This window comes from Pan troglodytes, chromosome 1, assembly GCF_028858775.2.
Source record: "Pan troglodytes isolate AG18354 chromosome 1, NHGRI_mPanTro3-v2.0_pri, whole genome shotgun sequence".
In the NCBI taxonomy this organism is placed as follows: domain Eukaryota; kingdom Metazoa; phylum Chordata; class Mammalia; order Primates; family Hominidae; genus Pan; species Pan troglodytes.
Window position 1 is genome coordinate 43,911,527 of NC_072398.2, and position 21,568 is coordinate 43,933,094.

General features: G+C 43.4%; 1 protein-coding gene across 6 annotated transcripts in view; it reads left to right on the top strand.

Annotated features, from left to right (window-relative positions):
- The window catches only part of DSTYK (dual serine/threonine and tyrosine protein kinase), a 71,703-nt gene that overhangs the window by 43,298 nt on the left and 6,837 nt on the right, over positions 1-21,568 (top strand). For 3 of the 6 annotated variants that reach the window (XM_009440232.5, XM_009440229.5, NM_001034166.1), the window contains 9 exon segments: positions 1,086-1,755; positions 6,956-7,188; positions 7,904-7,987; positions 8,698-8,874; positions 9,533-9,662; positions 10,653-10,809; positions 11,239-11,371; positions 13,538-13,651; positions 20,123-20,237. In XM_009440232.5, the coding sequence (XP_009438507.1) occupies positions 1,086-1,755; positions 6,956-7,188; positions 7,904-7,987; positions 8,698-8,874; positions 9,533-9,662; positions 10,653-10,809; positions 11,239-11,371; positions 13,538-13,651; positions 20,123-20,237 (1,813 nt within the window). 6 annotated transcript variants of the gene reach the window in all.

Below are 21,568 nucleotides of genomic sequence, written 5' to 3' on the forward strand. Positions count from 1 at the left end.
TTCCACCATCAGGTTTGCCTTAGGGCTGCTGAGTGATCGCTGCTGTTCTAGCTGTCATATCTGTGCTCCAAGCAGGAAGAAGGACAAGGCCAAAGGACATATTTCCTGGTAGAATCCACCCCCTGTACCCTAAAGGGCTTTCCTGGAAACCCCACCCACTTATTGGATACCCCTATCTGTAAAGGACATTGCCTTCCCTTATAACATGGAGACTAGATACTGGATAGGCAAACCTTGGTCTCTGCCATACCAAGTGATCGATCATATTCCTAAAGGTATTTCTTAGACTTAGGTTGCTAAGACTTTGGGATATCTACAGACTCAGAACAGGACAGTAATAATGTTTGGTGAACCTGGCTTTTCGTTTCCTGCGTAATTGATTAATTCAACAGTATTTAGGACTTACCACATGCTAGGCACTGGAGCTACAATAGTAAGCAAAATAGACCCAGTCCCTGCCCTCAAAGAGTTTACAGACCCATGGGGGAAAGAAAGGTTTTAAAGAAGTGGATTATAAATATGTTGAACCTTAAGAAGAGGGAAGTAAAGTGTGCTTGGTTGGGACTGTGTGATAGGAAAGGCTCTATAAGGATATGTCATAACATATACATTGAAACTTAAAGGATGCTTAGGAGTTAGCCAGGTCAGAATGGCAGGGATGGAGGTGTCAGAGGAGAGCAAGAGGGGGAGGAGTGCCCCAGGTCGACTCAGTCCCAGTCTGATAATTTCCATTACAATTCCTTTTTCTTCCATTATTTGTCTTAATTCTTCATCAGAGGGAATCAGTGGGAATGTCTAAGCAATAAAGGAAGGCAGAGACCAAAATTTTTTTTTAATCTGATGGCTAAAGGGGTTGCCATCCTTTCTACTTCTTTGTTTTTTCACTCTCTCTAGATGAGTGCCTGCCTTCATAGGCTGCACCAGGGAGTGTTGGTAACCGAGGAAGGAGGTGGATCAATGGCTGGGGTACCGAAGTCCAATTGTTCCATTGTAGATCAGGATTTTGGTCTCAGTGTGGGACTTTGGGGAGACAGGGATTGGTTCTGACCCTGAGGCGCTGATATATGACCCCCTTCCCCTTCCAGGAAGTGGACGTTGTGGTAGCACCATGCCAAGGCCTCCGGCCCACAGTGGATGTTCTGGGTGACTTGGTGAATGATTTCTTGCCTGTGATAACCTATGCACTCCACAAAGATGAACTCTCTGAGAGGGATGAGCAAGAGCTTCAGGAAATCCGAAAGTATTTCTCCTTTCCTGTATTCTTTTTCAAAGTGCCGAAACTGGGCTCGGAGATAATAGACTCCTCAACCAAGAGAATGGAGAGCGAAAGATCACTGCTTTATCGCCAGCTAATTGACCTGGGCTATCTGAGCAGCAGTCACTGGAACTGTGGGGCTCCTGGCCAGGATACTAAAGCTCAGAGCATGTTGGTGGAACAGAGTGAAAAGCTGAGACACTTGAGCACATTTTCTCACCAGGTGTTACAGACTCGCCTGGTGGATGCAGCCAAGGCCCTGAACCTGGTGCACTGCCACTGCCTTGACATCTTTATTAACCAGGCATTTGACATGCAGCGGGACCTGCAGATCACTCCCAAACGTCTGGAATATACTCGAAAAAAGGAGAATGAGTTGTATGAATCATTGATGAATATTGCCAACCGAAAGCAGGAGGAAATGAAGGATATGATTGTTGAGACACTTAATACCATGAAGGAGGAACTTCTGGATGATGCTACTAACATGGAGTTTAAAGGTAGGTCCCAGAGAGCTTGTTGGGGTGCTGGCACGGGAGGAGTCTCTAACCATTTTCTAGCCGGAAATTAAGAACGTTAATTCCTAAGGTTAAAGGAATCTCAGGGTAACTTCATCCACCCCACTGTTACCAGCAGGAGCCCACTATTTAGCCAAGGTGGCCTCTCTTGCTGTCAAAGATCATTGTGGAAGATTCCACCCTCATTCCTTCCCAAGAACATTAGCTCAACTTTTGGTAAATTCATCCTAATAGCTCTGTAATCTCCACTTTCTGCCTGTACCCCCTCAACCCCTAATGGAGCTGGAGAAGAGCTGCTTGGAGAATGTTAGTAAATTGTGCTTTAACCTTTGCTCCTGCAGGATGGCTCATGCCTCTTTATTGGTTCTTTTTGTCTCATGGTCTAATTTCCTTTCAGGCTGCTTCTGAAGCCCACATCAGGAGGATTTCCCAAAGTTGTGTTTTTAGCCTTTTGACAGTCCTATTCTTCACAAATGGCTACTAATAAATTGGGTGAAAGTGATTGGTCAGGTCTTTGGGTGTCTGAGATGCTGCTGATTTTGTATACTGACTTCTGTATAAACCTCCATGCAAGATTAAAATGACATGGTTTGCAAGTTACCCTTTAGAGTCTCAGTTGTGAGTATCCTAATCCCTTGGGAGGCTTTCTGAAAATACAGATGCTCAAGACCACTAAAGATGACTGCAGACTTATTCACGATTTCTGACATGGGACCCAGCATCAGTATTTTTAAAAAATAACCTCCCTAGGTAGATTCTGCTTATTTCCTTTTTCTAGATGAGGGACTAAGGCTTAGAAAGAGTAAGTAATTTGCCCAGGGTCACACAGCTAGTAAATATTAGAGGCAGGATTTGAATCCAGACAGTCTGATTCCTGAGCCCATATTCTTAATTTCCATCCATTACTGCTTCTTAATCTGTTTCCAGTTACTGATGCCACCTTCTTCCTGGTACCCACCTTCAAAACCTCAGCATGGTCTTGAATGGTCTTCCCTTGGCTAATCAGTTGCCAAGTACTGATTAATCTTTCTTTTTTTTGAGATTAAGTCTCGCTCTGTCGCCCAGGCTGGAGTGCAGTGGCGTGATCTCGACTCACTGCAACCTCCGCCTCCTGGGTTCAAGCAATTCCCCTGCCTCAGCCTCCCGAGTAACTGGGATTACAGGCGTGTGCCACCGTTCCCGGCTAAATTTTTTTTTGTATTTTAGTAGAGACGGGGTTTCATCATGTTGGCCAGGATGTTCTTGACCTCGTAATCTACCCGCCTCGGCCTCCCGAAGTGCTGGGTGGCGTGAGCCACCACACCTGGCCTCGATTAATCTTCTTACATATTCGATACCTATCTGTGCTTTTCTATTCTGTCTTAAGTCTAACTGAACTATTGTTATCTAACTGATCTCCCTGACTTCTTTCTCCAGTTCACCTTTACTGGCTCCCTACTTCTACAGACTAAGTTTAACTCCTACACCTAGTATTAAAGACCTCCCAAAGCCTAGCCCTTACCAACTTTTCCAGTCTTATTTCCTCACTATGCACTTTCCTGTATTTTCTATGTCAGTTGGTCTTAACTTCTTTCTGTCCTCCATACGCTCCCTTTACTTTTTCTTTGCTAACACCCTGCCTTAAACCTGGAATGTCTTTGATTTGTCTGTGAACTTCCAAATCCTACCTACCCATCAGGGCCTGTCTCCCAAATGCCATTTTTCATGAAGTCTTCTTTAATTTTCTCCTTCTTTTTTTATTTTTGGGACAGGTTCTTGCTCTGCCATCCAGACTGGAGTGCAGTAGTGCAGTCATGGCTCACTGCAGCCCCAATCTCCTGGGCTCAAGCAATCCTCCTGCCTCAGCCCCCTGCACACCTGGGACTACAGGCACATGCCACCACACCAGCTAACTTTTTGTATTTTTTTTTAGAGACAGGGGTTTCACCATGTTGGCCAAGCTGGTCTTGAACTCCTGGTCTCAAGCAATCCTCCCACCTCGGCCTCCTAAAAAGTGCTGGGATTATAGGCATGAGCCACCACACCTAGCTCTGCTTTAATTTTCTTAGCTAATAACAATTGCAGTCATTTGAAATCCCATAGCATTCCATCTGTAACTTATTTCTGGCATATTTCACTTTCTATCTTTTATTATAGTTATTTATGTACTGCGGACTACTTCCTAAAATCCTAGAGTTGAAAGAGGGTAGGATCTGGGTCTTATTCATCATCATATTCCTTGCAGCAAATAACACAGACTCTTGTATACAGTACGTCTTTGGAGAATCAATGAGTGCGTGAATGATGGTATCTAGTTTAAGTTACACTTATAAATACAAAGGAAGTATGGTTGACTTTAGCAAACATAGGTTGCCTGATTTCTTATAGTCATTCTAAAGATGAACAGAGATACCTCTTTGGTTAATTCCCCACTGCGAGAGGAGTTGTTGAGAAGTGTTACTTGCAGTGGAAATCTTAGGAAGTCTTCTCAATATTTGATTAAAGACACCAGAGCATCACTGCCGGCATCATATTACACAGAATGGAGGTCAGGACAGCTAGGTTGGGCAGACAGTAAAGTATTCGATTGTTCTTACCTTGTTCTAAGTGCTTTCTGAGTATCCTTGAAACAATAAGAAGATTTAGAAGCAAGCTAGCACATATTCTATGGAGCCAGATTTTTTTTTTTTTTTTGTAAAGACGAGGTCTTGCTGTGTTGCCCAGGCCTGTAGTGATCCTCCTGTTTCAGCCCCCAGAAAGTGCTAGGATTACAGGTATGAGCCATCGTGCCCAGCGTTGAGCCAGATTACTATTACTGTTTGTTTTTAAATAAAGACAATGCATATGTGCTAGGTATCATGATATTCACACTTTATAAAATTTATTTTTAAGATAAAACCTATATGTATAGTACTTAACTCAGAGTTATAAAGACACCATCCCCCAGCCACCCAGTTCTTCTCCGTATGTTCTTCTGCACTTGTCTTTTTCATTTAATATGTATCTTAGAGGGCATTCCATAAATATTCATACAAATTTGTCTTCTTCTAATGGATATGCCTGAATTTATTGAACTATTCTCTCATTGGTGGACATTTAAGCTGTTTGTTTTTGTTTTTTATTTTTATTTATTTATTTTTGAGACAGGATCTTGTTCTGTCGCCCAGGCTGGAGTGCAGAGGCCTGGTCTAGTCTCACTACAACCTCCGCCTCCTGGGTTCAAGGAATCCTCCCACCTCAGCCTCCCTAGTAGCTGGGTCAAAGGTGTGCACCATCACACCTGGGTCTAAAGGTGTGCACCATCACACCATCATACCTGTATTTAGTAGAGACAGGGTTTCACCATGTTGGCCAGGCTTATTTGTTTATTTTTTATTTTCTCTTTCGCTAATACAAAATGTACTGCATTAATCATCATTGTACATATACACCTTGGGACTTGTAAGGGTATATCTCAAGAAAAAGAATTCCTAGAAGCAAAATAGTTAGATCAAAGGGTATGTAGATTTTTCTTCGTTGGTTGAACATTTTAATAGATATTGCCAAATTTCCTCTGAAGAAGTGGCACCCATTTAAGTTTCCACCAGTAGACATGAGAGTGCCTTTTCAGGAGCACATCTTTTTGCAAGTAGTTTGACTTCTCTCAAGTTCTTCTGTCCTCTGATTTACAATATTAATAGATGTTCTAATCCTAAGAGATAGTGTAGCATGGTGGGGACAATTGAGTTTTACTTTTTATTTATCTAGTAATTGATTAGAATAAAATTCCTGGCCGGCGGCAATGGCTCATGCCTGTAATCTCAGCACTTTGGGAGGCCAAGGTGAGCGGATCACCTGAGGTCAGGAGTTCAAGACCAGCCTGGCCAACATGGTGAAACCCCATCTCTACTAAATACAAAAATTAGTCTGGCGTGGTGGTGGGTGCCTGTAATCCTAGGTACTTGGGAGGCTGCGGCACAAGATCACTTGAACCCAGAAGGCGGAGGTTGCAGTGAGCCGAGATCGTGCCACTGCACTCCAGCCTAGGCGATAGAGCTAAACTCAGTCTCAAAAAAAACAAAACAAAACAAAACATAGAATACAATTCCTGACTCTTGGGTTTTTCTCATTAATATGCTAGGGAGTGTGAAATTTTGCAAAGATCATAGGATTTGGAATAATGAGCACTGGGTTCAAAAGCTGGCTGTATTACTTCCTAACTGTACTATTCCCTTCCCATGTCTACTTTGTTCTCTCTTTGAGGCTGTTTCCTGATCTATAATACCCATCTAACAAAGTTATTGTGAAGATGAAATTAGATTACATGTGTAAAATCCTTATTTTAGTGCCTTTCAAATAGTTTGCACTTCATAAATGTTGTTCCTCCCCTCCTATAAATGTGACATAAAAGCTAACAAAATTGCCGGGCACGGTGGCTCACACCTGTAATCCCAGCACTTTGGGAGGCCGAGGTGGGCAGATCACGAGGTCAGGAGATCGAGACCATCCTGGCCAACATGGTGAAACCCCATCTCTACTAAAAATACAAAAAATCAGCCAGGCGTGGTGGCGGGTGCCTGTAGTCGCAGCTACTCGGGAGGCTGAGGCAGGAGAATGGCTTGAACCCGGGAGGCGGAGCTTGCAGTGAGCCGAGATTGCACCACTCCACTCCAGCCTGGGCGACAGAGCGAGACTCCGTCTCAAAAAAAAAAAAAGCTAACAAAATCAACAGTCTCATTCTAGACTTATTGCTTCTTATTTATTTTTTTTTTTGAGACGGGGTCTCACTCCCATCACCCAGGCAGGAGTGCAGTGGCACAATCACCGCTCATTGTAGCCTCTACTTCCTAGGTTCAAGCCATCCTCCCGCCTGCCTCATCTTTTTACTTTTTGTAGAGATGAGGTCTCACTGTGACCCAAGCTCATCTTGAACTCCTGGGCTCAAGCAATCCTCCTGCCTCAGCCTCCCAAAGTGCTGGAATTACAGGCGTGAATCACTGCACCTGGACTTAATTGCTTCTTCTCAGGATCTTAGCTGCCTTTAGTAGTTGAGGGTTATGTGACCCCTGATCATTGTGAGAGTTAGACATCATCAACGAATCATGTCTTTTTGCAGCCATCATCATCACGGTAGTTCCATGGTTCTGATTTGGGAGATGACTTTATTTAGTGTGTCTGCCCCTTCTTCCTCACAACTATTCAGCTTATTTCTCTGCCTCCATAGACGTCATTGTCCCTGAGAATGGAGAACCAGTAGGCACCAGAGAGATCAAATGCTGCATCCGACAGATCCAGGAACTCATCATCTCCCGACTTAATCAGGCAGTGGCTAATAAGCTGATCAGCTCAGTGGATTACCTGAGGGAAAGCTTCGTCGGAACCCTGGAACGATGTCTGCAGAGCCTGGAGAAGTCTCAGGATGTCTCAGTTCACATCACCAGTAATTATCTCAAACAGGTAGACAAAGAATGATTTTTAAGACATGGTGTCATAGATAGCACATGAAAAATCTGCACAAGTCCACACTTCAAATTAGGCAAGAATTTCCCTTTCAGCTTCTTGCGAATCTTGTTTGAATTTTATTTTGTTTTCCTGTCACATGACCACTGCCTGTGGGAGATGTTGGTGAGCTGTAAAACTGCAGTTAAGTTGATGAATATAGGCCAGGCACAGTGGCTCACGCCTGTAATCCCAGCACTTTGGGAGGCTGAGGTGGGCGGATAACCTTAGGTTGGGAGTTGGAGGCCAGCCTGACCAACATGGAGAAATCCCATCTCTACTAAAAATACAAAATTAGCTGGGCGTGGTGGCGCATGCCTGTAATCCCAGCTACTTGGGAGGCTGAGGCAGGAGAATCGCTTGAACCTGGGAGGCAGAGGTTTCGGTGAGCCAAGATCACGCCATTGCACTTCAGCCTGGGGGACAAGAGCGAAACTCTGTCTAAAAAATAAAAAATAAATAAAAAAATAAGTTGATGAATATAAAGATGAGGTAGAAGGGGCTAGATAGTCACAAAATAAATAATCAGCTTAAGTTGACTCTGCATATATATTGAGGGGTAAGTTTGGAAACCCCGAGTCTGGACTGTGTTCTTGAAATAAGTATCATTTATTGCATTTTTGAAATAGCCACACTACTGAGGGCATGTTTTCTTTGGCGTTGTCTCTTTCAGATCTTAAATGCTGCCTATCATGTTGAAGTCACGTTTCACTCAGGGTCGTCAGTTACAAGGATGCTATGGGAGCAAATCAAACAGGTAGGGATTATTACTTAGAGAAAGATTTCAAAGCCCCTAGTTGGCTCAAATGAATCATAGTGACCCCAGTAGGAAACAGATATCTAGGATCTTCTGTTAAGGTAGGGTGACCATTTGTTCTGGTTTGCCTGCCTGGGAGAATTCTGGTTTATGCCTATTCTTAAATAATTATTAACATTGTTCCCTTGAACTCTCAGAAGTTTTGGGTTTAAATGATTTTTATGTTGGGTGCTCTTTGTGGACAATGGAAAAATAGAAAAAAAAGATAAATGATATTTCATGGAGCCATAAGACTCTACCACACTAGCTTCTTCATATTTCTTTTTCCCAGCCTAAATCTTTTCTCAGAACTAGGCTTTGTTGTTGCCAGAGGCTGTGAATGTGGTTTCTGTTCTGGAATTTGATCTGGCTCTTATGTAGAGTTATTTACTGACTTCAGAAAGATTATCAGGCACTCCCTGGCACTGAATGTAATATATTGAGGGTTTGTGAGCATGTAGACTAGGCCTGGTGTTCTTTGATGCTTTTCTCTGGGCTAGGACCTGATTTTGTGGTAGATGGAATTGGAAAGGAACTTTGGACTTCGTATGGCTCCCATCTTATGAGCCTGCTCTTAATGAATGGGTAACCCAGAAAAGGAAGGACACTGGATCTTTGTAGTGGTTCTTGTCTCTCATTCCTCGGTGATCTCGCTGTCTTCATCCTGGTAGATCATCCAGCGCATCACATGGGTGAGCCCACCTGCCATCACTCTGGAATGGAAGAGGAAGGTGGCCCAGGAAGCCATTGAGAGCCTCAGCGCCTCCAAATTGGCTAAGAGCATTTGCAGCCAATTCCGGACTCGGCTCAATAGTTCCCACGAGGCTTTTGCAGCCTCCTTGCGGCAGGTTGGTATGTAGGAAAGGAGATACAGCTGGATCAAGCAGAGAAGAGCCTCATCCAGATGGGAATATTTTGCTCTCCGCTCTTCATATATATATGTGTGTGTGTGTGTCTGTGTGTGTGTGTATACATATATATACACATATATATACACACACACACATATGTATATTAAAATCATCAGTATATTTTCTTTCTAGATTGTTATAGGAAGTTTTTTCAATAAATTTTTCATGTGGATATTTTCCTAACTCTCGGGAGAATGGAGTGAGCTCAGTTAATTCCTGCCCATTTCAGAGTGAGGAAAGATAATAGGAGTAGGAATTTTATATGTTTATATAGTATTTTAGGAACAAATGACAGAAGGACATGACTTTCCAACTTCTATATTATTTCATAATTGTTTGACATCTGATTGTCCACTGGCGGGGAGTGGGTGTGTCCAGGCAGAGAGTGGATAGATGTGAGTATGCATCCAGGAGGAAAAGTTATTATTTATTGAGAGTCTACTCTGTGCCAGTCTCTGTGCTAAACATGTTACATGTATCTTGTTTAATTCTCACAATTATCTATATGAAGTAGATGTTATTATCCCTGTATAACAGGTGAGGAAGCTGAAGCTAGGGGCTTAAGTCATATGTAATTTTTCTGTTTCTCTCCCAGCTGGAAGCTGGCCACTCAGGCCGGTTAGAGAAAACGGAAGATCTATGGCTGAGGGTTCGGAAAGATCATGCTCCCCGCCTGGCCCGCCTTTCTCTGGAAAGCCGTTCTTTACAGGATGTCTTGCTTCATCGTGAGTCTGGTTTTCTTCTAGATAAACTGGAGGATGGTTCAGGATACCTGACATTCTTATGTCCAGCCTCAGAGAATCCTAGTGTCTAAAGCTGCTTCTTTGCAAAGCTGCCTAAACCCTTACTGATGTTTTTGAATTCCTAAAGTCTCTTCCTGCTATTTATATAGTTCAAATAACATGACCAGGCCAGGTGTGGTGGCTCACACCTGTAATCTTAGTACTTTGGGAGGCTGAGGTGGGTGGATTGCCTGAGCTCAGAAGTTCAAGACCAGCCTAGGCGATATGGCAAGACCCCATCTCTACTAAAAAAATTAGCTGGGCGTGGTGGCACTTTGCAACCCCAGCTCCTCAGGAGGCTCAGGCAGAAGATTCACTTGAACCCAGGAGGTAGAGGTTGCAGTGAGCCAAGATCATACCACTGCACTGCAGCCTGGGTGACAGAGCAAGACTCTGTCTCCAAAAAAAAAAAAAAAACAAAAAACAAAAAACCACATAACCACAGTTTATTTGAATTAAACCAGTTAGATTACTTTCTACTGGGTTAGAATGACACTAGAATTTTATCCCTGGGCTTGATTACAGCTTCCTGACCCTAAAGGCAGGTTCATAATGAAGAATGTTACAGGGCCAGCATGGTGGCTTATGCCTGTAATCCCAGTACTTTGGGAGGCCACGGTGGGTGGATCACTTGAGCCCAGGAGTTCGGGACCACCCTGGGCAATGTGGCAAAACCCCGTCTCTAATAAAACTGTAAAAATTAGCTGTGCGTGGTGGCGTATGCCTGTAATCCCAACTACTTGGGAGCCTGAGGCAGAATAATCGCTTGAACCCAGGAGGCAGAGGTTGCAGTGAGCAGAGATCATGCCACTGCACTCCTGCTTGGGTGACAGAACAAGACTCTGTCTCAAAAAAAAAAAAAAAAGAATCTTACAGAGGTTGCCCATGAAGTTCCCATTCCTCCTGCCTTATCTCTGTCTCTGTACCTTATAGGTAAACCTAAACTGGGACAGGAACTGGGCCGGGGCCAGTATGGTGTGGTATACCTGTGTGACAACTGGGGAGGACACTTCCCTTGTGCCCTCAAATCAGTTGTCCCTCCAGATGAGAAGCACTGGAATGATCTGGCTTTGGAATTTCACTATATGAGGTGGGTCCTGGTCTCATTCATCTCTATGAGAAAAATCCAGAGAAGAATCTAGAAGTTTAGATTTTGTACCAAGAGCTACAGCATGGCCTCTCTATATTTAGTTTTCTGTGTCTAACAGACATGTGCTCCCTTTCAGGCCTTTACTGTCTTTGCTTGCTCTTTCCCCACCATCCTAATTTCTCAGACTCATCATTCCATTTAACTTTCTTCTTTAGTCCTTAAGCCTTATCAGTTTTTAGAATCCAGGATTCTTCATCCTTGTTGAAGAGGCCATGCTCTGTCTGTACTGAGGGCTCTGTCTGCACTGAGGGCCATTACCTCTGGACCTGTCCTAAGCATGGTCTGGAAATTATTGTCTCATACATTGTGGCATGGCATGCAGGATTAGAGCCCAAGCCTTGTAGCCCAGATCTCTCTCCTTCCCTCCAGGTCTCTGCCGAAGCATGAGCGATTGGTGGATCTCCATGGTTCAGTCATTGACTACAACTATGGTGGTGGCTCCAGCATTGCTGTGCTCCTCATTATGGAGCGGCTACACCGGGATCTCTACACAGGGCTGAAGGTAAGGAGAGAGCAAGATCCAGCTGGCAGCCAAATCCACGGATTCCTTTCTGGCCACTCATCCTCTCCTGTTTATTAAGAGCTTTTAGCTTTCATCAGAGATTGTTGGAGTAATTAGGGTTTATTTCACTTATTTCCAAAAACCCTTAAAGATTTCTCAGCTGGGCATGGTGGCTCACCCCTGTAATCCCAGCACGTGGGGAGGCCAAGGTGGGAGGATCACTTGAGTCCAGGAGTTTGAGACGAGTCTGGGCAATAGAGGGAGACTTCGTCTCTATAAAAAATTAAAAGTTAGCTGAGTATGGTGGCTCATACCTGTAGTCCCAGCTACTTGAGGGTGCTGAGCTGGGAGGATCTCTTGCGCTTAGGAGGTTGAGACTGCAATGAGCTATGATCATGCCACTGCACCCTAGCCTGGGTGACAGAGCAAGACCCTATCTCTAAAAATAAAAATAAAAATAAATTTTAAAGATTTATCAGAACCTATTTTCACCCCATTATATGCCCAGAATACTGTCATCACCACTCAGACCCCTGTGGTGGTAGTAAAAATCTAAACTCCTTAGAAGAGCAGTATAGCTTCCTGTAACTCTGCTCTTCTTTCTCATTTTTGCTGTAAGAGGATAAAGCTAGTTTTTGTTGTTTAGTCAACAGATATTTATTAGTGACTGCTTTGTACAAGGTCCAGCATTAAGCACCATTAGAGGATATCAGAAGGTATAATTGACAGGCACTATTAAGAGAATTGTAGTCAGCAACCATTTCAGGAAGATGTGGCGTTTGAGTTTGACAAATATACCATGATGGGTAGAATTTGGGCAGTGGAAGGAAGAGGCCATAGCAAGGGGAAGGAACAGCTTAATGCCTAGAGCATTCGAAGGCCGGTAAGGACACTGGGCACATTGGAGCAGCTGGTTCATTTTGGGAATCAGGAGACATAATGTGCAAAGAGATGTTGGGAACAAATTATATAAGACCCAAAATGTTAAGAATTTCCATAGAATTCGAATTCTGTTATAGACTGTGAGAAGCTACTAAAGGATTTTATTTGAGTGAAGGTGAAACCCTCAGTTGGATGTTGAGTTTCCCTTATCTAAACCACCAAGAGGGAATTAGAGAGGTTTCTTTTGTCTGTTCCCTATGTAGGAGCTGAGTAGAAGGAGAGAAAAGCTGACCTCAGAGTCTCCGAGTAGATCCCTTCTCACAGATTCCTCTTGGACCAGTTTATATGGAGGCTTCCAGAAGTAGGGCAGAGGAAACCTTAGAAATGCTTCTCAGAGTCATGAGGAATCAATATGATGAAGAAAATGACTCTCCAAGCAGCTTTCCCTCTTCATTTCAGAGGAGTTAAGCATTGTCTGATGCATTTCCACAAGTGAGCTAGAGAATGTCCTTTGAGCTTTTGAATGAGTGATGTGACATTTTCCAGTATTCAGGAGACCCTGAATTGAAGTAATATGAGTGACTTTGGTATTTGAATCCATAAAACCAAACCTGGGCTAACCAGGCCTGTAAAGCAATGGAAATAAATCTTCCTGAGGGACCTAGAAATAGTCACTTTGAGCCTCAAGGGCAGTTCCAGAATTTTTTCAAGTGTTAGAAATGAGCTCATGCCTTAGTTGTTTGGTTCTATCTGCTAGTCACATTTGAAGTTATCTGTTTGGCTTAACTGCAGCCTGCAAGGGATTTCATCTGGCTTTGTCTCCTTTACAACTTGCTCTTCCTTGCTTTTCCTCTACTTCCCTCTCCTAACTGCTTTTTCTCCCCCCACCTTTTTTTTTTTTTTTTTTTGGAGACAGAGTCTTGCTCTGTCACCCAGGCTGAAGTGCAGTGGCACCATCTCAACTCACTGCAAGCTCTGCCTCCTGGGTTCAAGTGATTCTCCTGCCTCAGCCTCCCAGGTAGCTGGGGTTACAGGCACCTGCCACCACATCCAGCTAATTCTTTTTTGCATTTTTAGTAGAGACAGGATTTCACCATGTTTGCCAGGCTGGTCTTGAAATTCTTGACCTTGGCCTCCCTAAGTGCTGGGGTTACAGGCATGAGCCACTGTGCCCGGCTCTTCCCCTTTTTAAAAATCACTTTTCTGTCCTCATGTGCCCTAGTATAGTCAGTTGAATTGAGGAGTTGCCTTATCATGACAAGTAAGCTCTTTTGTCTCCCCAAGGCTGGGCTGACCCTGGAGACACGTTTGCAGATAGCACTAGATGTGGTGGAGGGAATCCGCTTCCTGCACAGCCAGGGACTTGTCCATCGTGATATCAAACTGAAAAATGTGCTGGTAAGTAAAAGCTGTTTCCCCAAGATTATACCCTACCTCTGTGGCTGAGTGATTTTGGAGGGTACATGTAAATGTAAGTTAGATCCTAAGAAAAGTCCTCACAGAAAGTGTATTAGTCCATTCTCACGCTGCTAGTAAAGACATACCTAAGACTGGGTAATTTATAAAGAAAGAGGTTTAATTGACTCACAGTTCCACAGGGTTGGAGAGGCCTCAGGAAACTTAGTTATGGTGGAAGGGGAAATAAACACATTCTTCTTCACATGGCAGCAGCAAGGAGAAGTACTGAACAAAAGGGGGTAAAGCCCCTTACAAAACCATCAGATCTCATTAGAACTCACTGTCATGAGAAAAGCATGAGGGTGACTGTCCCCATGATTAAATTACCTCTCACTGGGTCCCTCCCACAACACATGCAGATTATGGGAACTACAATTCAAGATGAGATTTGGGTGGGGACACAGCCAAACCATATCATTCTGCCCCTGGCCCCTCCTAGATCTCATGTCCTCACATTTCAAAACACAATCATGCCTTCCCAACAGTTCCCCAAAGTCTTAACTCATTCTAGCATTAATCCAAAAGTCCAAGTCCAAAGTTTTATCTGAGACAACGCAAGTCCCTTCTGCCTGTGAGCCTGTAAAATCAAAAGCAAGTTAGTTACTTTCTACATACTATGAGGGTACAGGCATTGGGTAAATACACCCATTCCAAATGAGAGAAATTGGCCAAAACAAAGGTGCTACAGGGCGCATGCAAGTCTGAAATCCCATAGGGCAGTCATTAAACCCTGCAGTTCCAAAATCATCTGCTTTGACTCCATGTCTTACATCCAGGGCACACTCATGCAAGAGGTGGTCTCCCATGGCATTGGGCATCTTCACACCTGTGGCTTTGCAGGATACAGCCTACCTCCTGGCTGCTTTCGTGGGCTGGTGTTGAGTGTCTGTGGCTTTTCTAGGCACACGGTGCAAGTTGTGTGTGGATCTACCCTTCTGGGTTCTGGAAGACAGTGGCCTTCCTCTCACAGCTCCACTAGGCAGTGTCCCAGTGGGGACTTTCTGTGGGGGCTCCAACCCCACATATCCCTTCTGCATTGCCCTAGCAAAGGTTCTCCATGGGGGCTCCACCCCTGCAGCAAACTTCTGCCTGGATATCCAGGCATTTCCATACATCCTCTGAAATCTAGGTGGAGGTTCCCAAACCGCAATTCTTGATTTCTATGCACCTGCAGGCCCAACACCACATGTAAGCTGCCAAGATTTGGGGCTTGCACCCTCTGAAGCAATGGCCTGAGCTATATGGTGGCCCCTTTTAGCCACAGCTGGAACTGAAGCAGCTGGGATGCAGGGCACCATGTTCGAAGGCTGCATAGAGCAGGGGGGGCCCTGGGCCCAGCCCACAGAACCATTTTTCCCTCCTAGACCTCCAGGCCTGTCATAGGAGGGGCTGCTGTTAAGGTCTCTGACATGCCCTGGAGAAATTTTACCATTGTCTTGCTGGTTAATATTCAGCTCCTCATTACTTACGAAAATTTCTGCAGCAGGCTTGAATTTCTCCCCAGAAAATAGGTTTTCTTTTTTTTTCCTTTCTTTTTTTTTAAATTTTTTTGAGATGGAGTCTCGCTCTGTTGCCCAGGCTGGAGTGCAGTGGTGCAATCTCAACTCACTGTAACCTCCACCTCCCGGGTTCAAGCGATTCTCCTGCCTCAGCCTCCCAAGTAGCTGGGATTACAGGCAGCCAGGCTAATTTTTGTATTTTTAGTAGAGACAGGGTTTTGCCATGTTGGCCAGGCTGGTCTCCAACTCCTGACCTCAAGTGATCCGCCCACCTTGGCCTCCCAAAGTGCTGGGATTTTAGGCGTGAGGCACTGCACCCAGCGAGAAAATAGGTTTTCTTTTCTATCACATTGTCAGACTGCAAATTTTTCAAACTATTATGCTCTGCCTCCTCTTCAACACTTTGCTGCTTAGAAATTTCTTCCGGGGTGGGTATGGTGGCTCACACCTGTAATCCCAGCACTTTGGGAGGCCAAGGTGGGTGGATCACCTAAAGTCAGGAGTTTGAGGCCAGCCTGGCCAACATGGTGAAACCCTGTCTCTACTAAAAATAAAAAATTAGCTGGGTGTGGTGGCACACACCTGTAGTCCCAGCTACTTGGGAGGCTGAGGCAGGAGAATTGCTTGAACCTGGGAGGCAGAGGTTGCAGTGAGCTGAGATTGCGCCACTGCACTCCAGCCTGGGTGACAGAGTGAGACTCTGTCTCTAAATAAATAAATAAATAAATAAATAAATAAATTTCTTCCACCAGATACCCTGAGTCATCTCTCTCAAGTTCAAGTTCCATGGATCTCTAGGGCAGGGGCAAAATGCCTCCAGTCTCCTTGCATAGCAATAGTGACCTTTATTCCAGTTCCCAACAAGTTCTTCATTTCCATCTGAGACCACCTTAGCCTGGACATCATTGTCCATATCACTATCAGCATTTTGGTCAAAGCCATTCAACAAGTCTCTAGGAAGTTCCAAACTTTCCCACATTTTCCTGTCTTCTTCTGAGCCCTCCAAACTGTTCCAGCCTCTGTCTGTTACTCAGTTCCAAAGTCGCTTCCACAATTTCATGTATCCTTACAGCAGCAGCCTACTCTTGGTACAATTTACTGTGTTAGTCCATTCTCACACTGCTAATAAAGACATACCTGAGACTGGGTACCTTTTACAGGAAAAATGGTTAATTGACTCACAGTTCCGCAAGGCTGGAGAGGCCTCAGGAAGCTTACCATCATAGTGGAAGGGGAAGAAGCAAACATGTCCTTCTTCACATGGTGGCAGCAAGGAGAAGTGCCGATCAGAAGGGGGGGAAAAGCCCCTTACCTCCCATCAGGTCCCTCCCACGACATGTGGGGATTATGGGAGTTACAATTCAAGATGAAATTTGGATGGGGACAAATCATATCAGAAAGTAGTAGAGTTGACAGCATGGTGAAAGATGGTGTGTGAGACTTAAAGCTTAGGGAGGAGTTTCATCATAGACTTAGCTGATGTTGTGTAAGGTTTTTTCCCCCTACACTGTTTTGAAAAATGTTAAACTTATGGAAGAGTGGTACAATGAAGACCCATATACCCTTCACCCAAATTCATATTCTTTTCTCCAAAATGTACTCTCTTTCTCTCTATACATGCACACACACACACACACACACACACACACACACGTGTGCATACTTTTTTACTGAGCTATATGAAATTAAGTTACAAGGCCAGGCACAGTGGCTTATGCCTGTAATCCGAGCACTTTGGGAGGCCAAGGTGGGTGAATCACCTGAGGTCAGGAGTTCGAGACCAGCCTGGCCAACATGGTAAAACCCTGTCTCTACCAGAAATACAAAAAAAAAAAAAAAAAGTTAGCCAGGCGTGTGCATGCCTGTAGTCCCAGCTACTTAGGAGGCTGAGGCAGGAGAATCGCTTGAACCCCGGAGGCAGAGGTTGCAGTAAGCCGAGATCGCACCACTGCACCAGGCTGGAGCCTGGTGACAGAGTGAGACCCTGCCACACACACACACACAAAAAGAAAGTAAGTTACAGAAAACATTTTATTCCTAAGTATCGCCTAAGAAAAAGGACATTGTTCTACATAATCAAAGTGTCATTATCATACCCAAGAAATTTAACATTGATACAATACTATTATTTAATATGTAATCTATATTAACATTTTTCAGTTGTCCCAAATATGTTCAGTTGCCCTAAATATGGTATGTTTGTTTGTTTGATACAGGATCCAATCCAGGAAATATATAGTATATTTTGTTGTCATGTTTCTTTAGTCTCCTTTAATCTAGAATAGTCTTTCTGCCTTTGAGGAGTCTGAGCCTTGTTATTGCTTAAGGTTTGATCAGAGATGTAGGATGAAGGCTGAGATGGGTAAGTGTACCTTAAATGGTGAGATGGTCATGAACCCTCCAGTCCTGTAATTTGAATTGTAAAGAATCTTTCGACCTACTCCTCTTGAAAGTATACTGGCATATCATTAAGTTGTTTCTGACAATACTTAAATGATTTATAAAGATGACAGCAATTTAGGGGAAGGGAACGATCTCCCTAAAATTGACAGCTGAAACCTAAAAGGCTGATCAATAGCCAAATTAGACAGACTTATTCTCTTCGACCTTTAGGAAAGGAAACTACAGGGACTTTAGGAAACTCTCCTTAGCTGACCGGAGGACCTCAACTTTCTGCCCTGGGGTCAGGAGGAGAGTCAGGCACTGAAGTGTTTCCCTGGTGTCCTTCCATGGACCTGTACTTCCTCATTCTTCCAGGGTTTTTTAGGATCTTCATATGTACCAGGCTAAGCACTGTGCTAAGCACTGGGGATGCAAAGATGAAAACAGCAATCCCTGCCCTCATGCTGCTCATAGTATGGGGAGGAAGACAGTACCGGTTGAGTATTCCTAATCCAAAAATTACAAATCCAAAATGCTCCAAAATCCAAAAGTTTCTGAGCACTGACATGACCCTCAAAGGGAATGCTCACTGGAGCATTTTGGATTTTTAATTAGAGGTGCTGAATCAGCAAATATAATAGATACATTCCAAAATCTGAAAAAAAAAAAATGAAATTCAAAACACTTCTGGTTCCAAGCCTTTCAGATAAGGGATACTCAACCTGTAATGGAAATGAACCTGGAGACAGGAAGGTTGGTGGCAGGATTTATGAAGTACAGTCATGCACTGCGTAATGACAGTTTGGTCAGTGAGACCACATATACGATGTAGTCCGATAAGATTATAATGGACTGGCCAGGCGCGGTGGCTTACGCCTGTAATCCCAGCACTTTGGGAGGCCGAGGCAGGCTGATCACCTGAGGTTGGGAGTTCGAGACCAACCTGACCAACGTGGAGAAACCCTGTCTATACTAAAAATACAAAATTAGCTGGGTGTGGTGGCGCATGCCTGTAATCCCAGCTGCTCGGGAGGCTGAGGCAGGAGAATCGCTTGAACCCGGGAGGCAGAGGTTGCGGTGAGCCGAGATCATGCCATTGCACTCCAGCCTGGGCAACAAGAGCGAAACTCCTTCTCAAAAAACAAAAACAAACAAAAAAGTATAATGGACTAAAAAATTCCTGTTGTCTAGTGACATCATAGCTGTTGTAATGTTGCAGCACAGTGCAATACACATGTGGTGATGCTCGTGTAAACCTACTGATATAAAAGTATAGCACAATTATGTACAGTATATAATATTTGATAATAAGCAGCTCTGTTACTGGTTTATATATTTACTGTACTATACTTTTTATCTTTTCATACCTTTTAGATACTCTAACAATAAAAAGTATAATATAGTAAATATATAAACCAGTAAGGACAGCCTTGGGCAGGACCTTAGGACAAATTCCAGAAGAAGGTGTTGCTGTTATAGCTCCATGTGTGTTATTGTCCCTGAAGACCTTCCAGTGGGACAGAATGTGGAGGTGGAAGACAGTGATATAGATGATCCTGACCCCATGCAGGCCTAGGCTAATATGTCTGTGTTTTAGTTCTTAACAAAAAAGTTTTAAAAGTTAAAAAAAAAAAAAAAAAGAAAGCCTATAACCAGCCTGGACAACAGAGAAAGACCCCAATCTCTACTAAAAATCAAAAAATTAGCCAGGCATGGTGGCATACAACTATAGTCTTAGCTGTCAGGAAGCCGAGGTAGGAAGAGCCTAGAAGTTCAAGGCTGCCTTGAGCTATGATTGTGCCACTGCACTCCAGCCTGGACGACAGAGCACAACCCTGTCTCTTTAAAACAACAACAAAAAGCCACTATTTTTGTACAGCTATACAATGTGTGTTGTAAGCTAAATGTTTATTACAAAAGAGTCAAACAAAAAGCTTAAAAAATTAAAAAGTTTATAAAGTAAAACTACAGTAAGTAGAGGTTGATTTATTATTGAAGAAAAGCTTTTAAAAATAAATTTAGTGTAGCCTAAATATACAGTGTTTATAAAGCCTACAGTGGTGTATAGTAACGTCCTAGGCCTTCACATTCACTCACCACTCACTCACTGACTCACCCAGAGCAACTTCCACTTCTGCGAGCTCCATTCATTGTAAATGCCCTCTACATGTATACCATTTTTTATCTTTTATACCGTATTCTTACTGTACCTTTTCTATGTTTAAGTATGTTTAGATACACAAATACCATTGTGTTACAGTTGCCTATGGTATTCAGTACAGTAATACGCTGTACAGGTTTGTAGCCTAGTAGCAAAAGACCATACTAGGTGTGTAGCAGGTATACCATCTGGGTTGGTGTAAGCACAGTCTGGTGTTTGTACAAGGATGAAATCACCTGACAACTCATTTTCAGAGCATAATCCTATCCAGTGACACTACCTTGAGGTACCTACCTTTGAGCTTAGGTACGCAGCAGTGCTGTGTGCAGGATCAGAAACAAGGTGACTCTTGCCCTGCTTTGTTGGCAGCTGGATAAGCAGAACCGTGCCAAGATCACTGACTTAGGATTCTGCAAGCCAGAGGCCATGATGTCAGGCAGCATTGTGGGGACACCAATCCATATGGCCCCTGAACTTTTCACAGGTAAGGCTGGAGGGCAGGCAGTGGGTCTGGGCAGGGCGTACTACTTTAATCCTGAGTGCTACCCCTTGAGCTCGTTTCCACAATCACTACTGGCAGGTCTGGCACAGGCAAGGGAGAAACCAGATGAGGGGAGACCTACCTAAGGCAAGTAGCAGGGAAAGTGAAGAGGTAAAGGAGTAAGAAAGAAAAAGTACAAATGGGAATCACCATTTGGACATCTCTCTCGGTTATTAGTGCCATAATTGCCATAATCAGCCAATTATTTAATCATAAAGTATTGATTGAATAACTCCTGTGTGATAGGAGTTGTCCTCTATCATTAAAGAACTTACCGTTGACATAGAGATATATTAAGAGGTAAAATAGGAAGCAGTACAACACAACGTATGATTAAGTGCTAAATTAAGTGCTATATAATGTACTGTTGGTGTTTAGAGAAGGAATAAATGAAGGTGGAAATGTTTGGTGGTTTTGTGATGGAGGTGAGATTTTGAATAGAACTTGAGTCAGATTTGGGAAATTGGTAGGTGAGAAGGGAACTCATTTATTAAGTATATACCTTGACCTAAGCAGTATGGGTAGGTTTTTCACATATTTTGTTTAATTCTGTGATGATGATGTATTTTTATGTCCATTCAATGGATAAAATTGAGACCAGATTGATGAAGAAACCTACTCCCAAAAACATTGAGCTAAAAGGTAATGGAGCTATGATTTAAGTCTAGGACTTTCTGTCTCCATAGTATAACCCTGTAGCATGAAGGAGAGAAAATTCTGGAGGCTAAAGAAGGGGAAATAATGAAGAAAATCACAGAATAGAAATAAGCATGACAGGAAAGAAATCCATTTGGGGAATAGTAGCAAACAAGGTTGGAGATAAAATACATTGAGTTTGAAATTCCCACAGAAGAATCAAGGCTTGTTGTGCAAGACTTAAGGAGCTACTGAGCTTTTGAGTAGGGGACAGAGGAAAATGTTGATAGAAGATGAGCTTTAGCAACACTAGGTAAAGATGATTTGGGAAGAACCAAGGTAAGACTAGATAGCTGGTCTTCTATGGTTGCCTCCATGATTAAGCTGGTGTTAGTGCTAAAACAAACAAACGTGAGAAATTTGAGATTAATTCAGAGGAAGAATGAACAAAATTTTGGTGCTAACTTGATATGGTTAGTGAACAGAAAAGAATGACTAAAAGATGACTCCAAGGTTTTGAGCCCAAGTGATGCGAATGATTGTTCCATTGCCAGCGAAGATAGAAAGGTAGTCCCTGGTCAGTCATTAGTATTGGTAAGAGTTAAAATTAGCAATATATTTAAATTTCTTTCATTTCA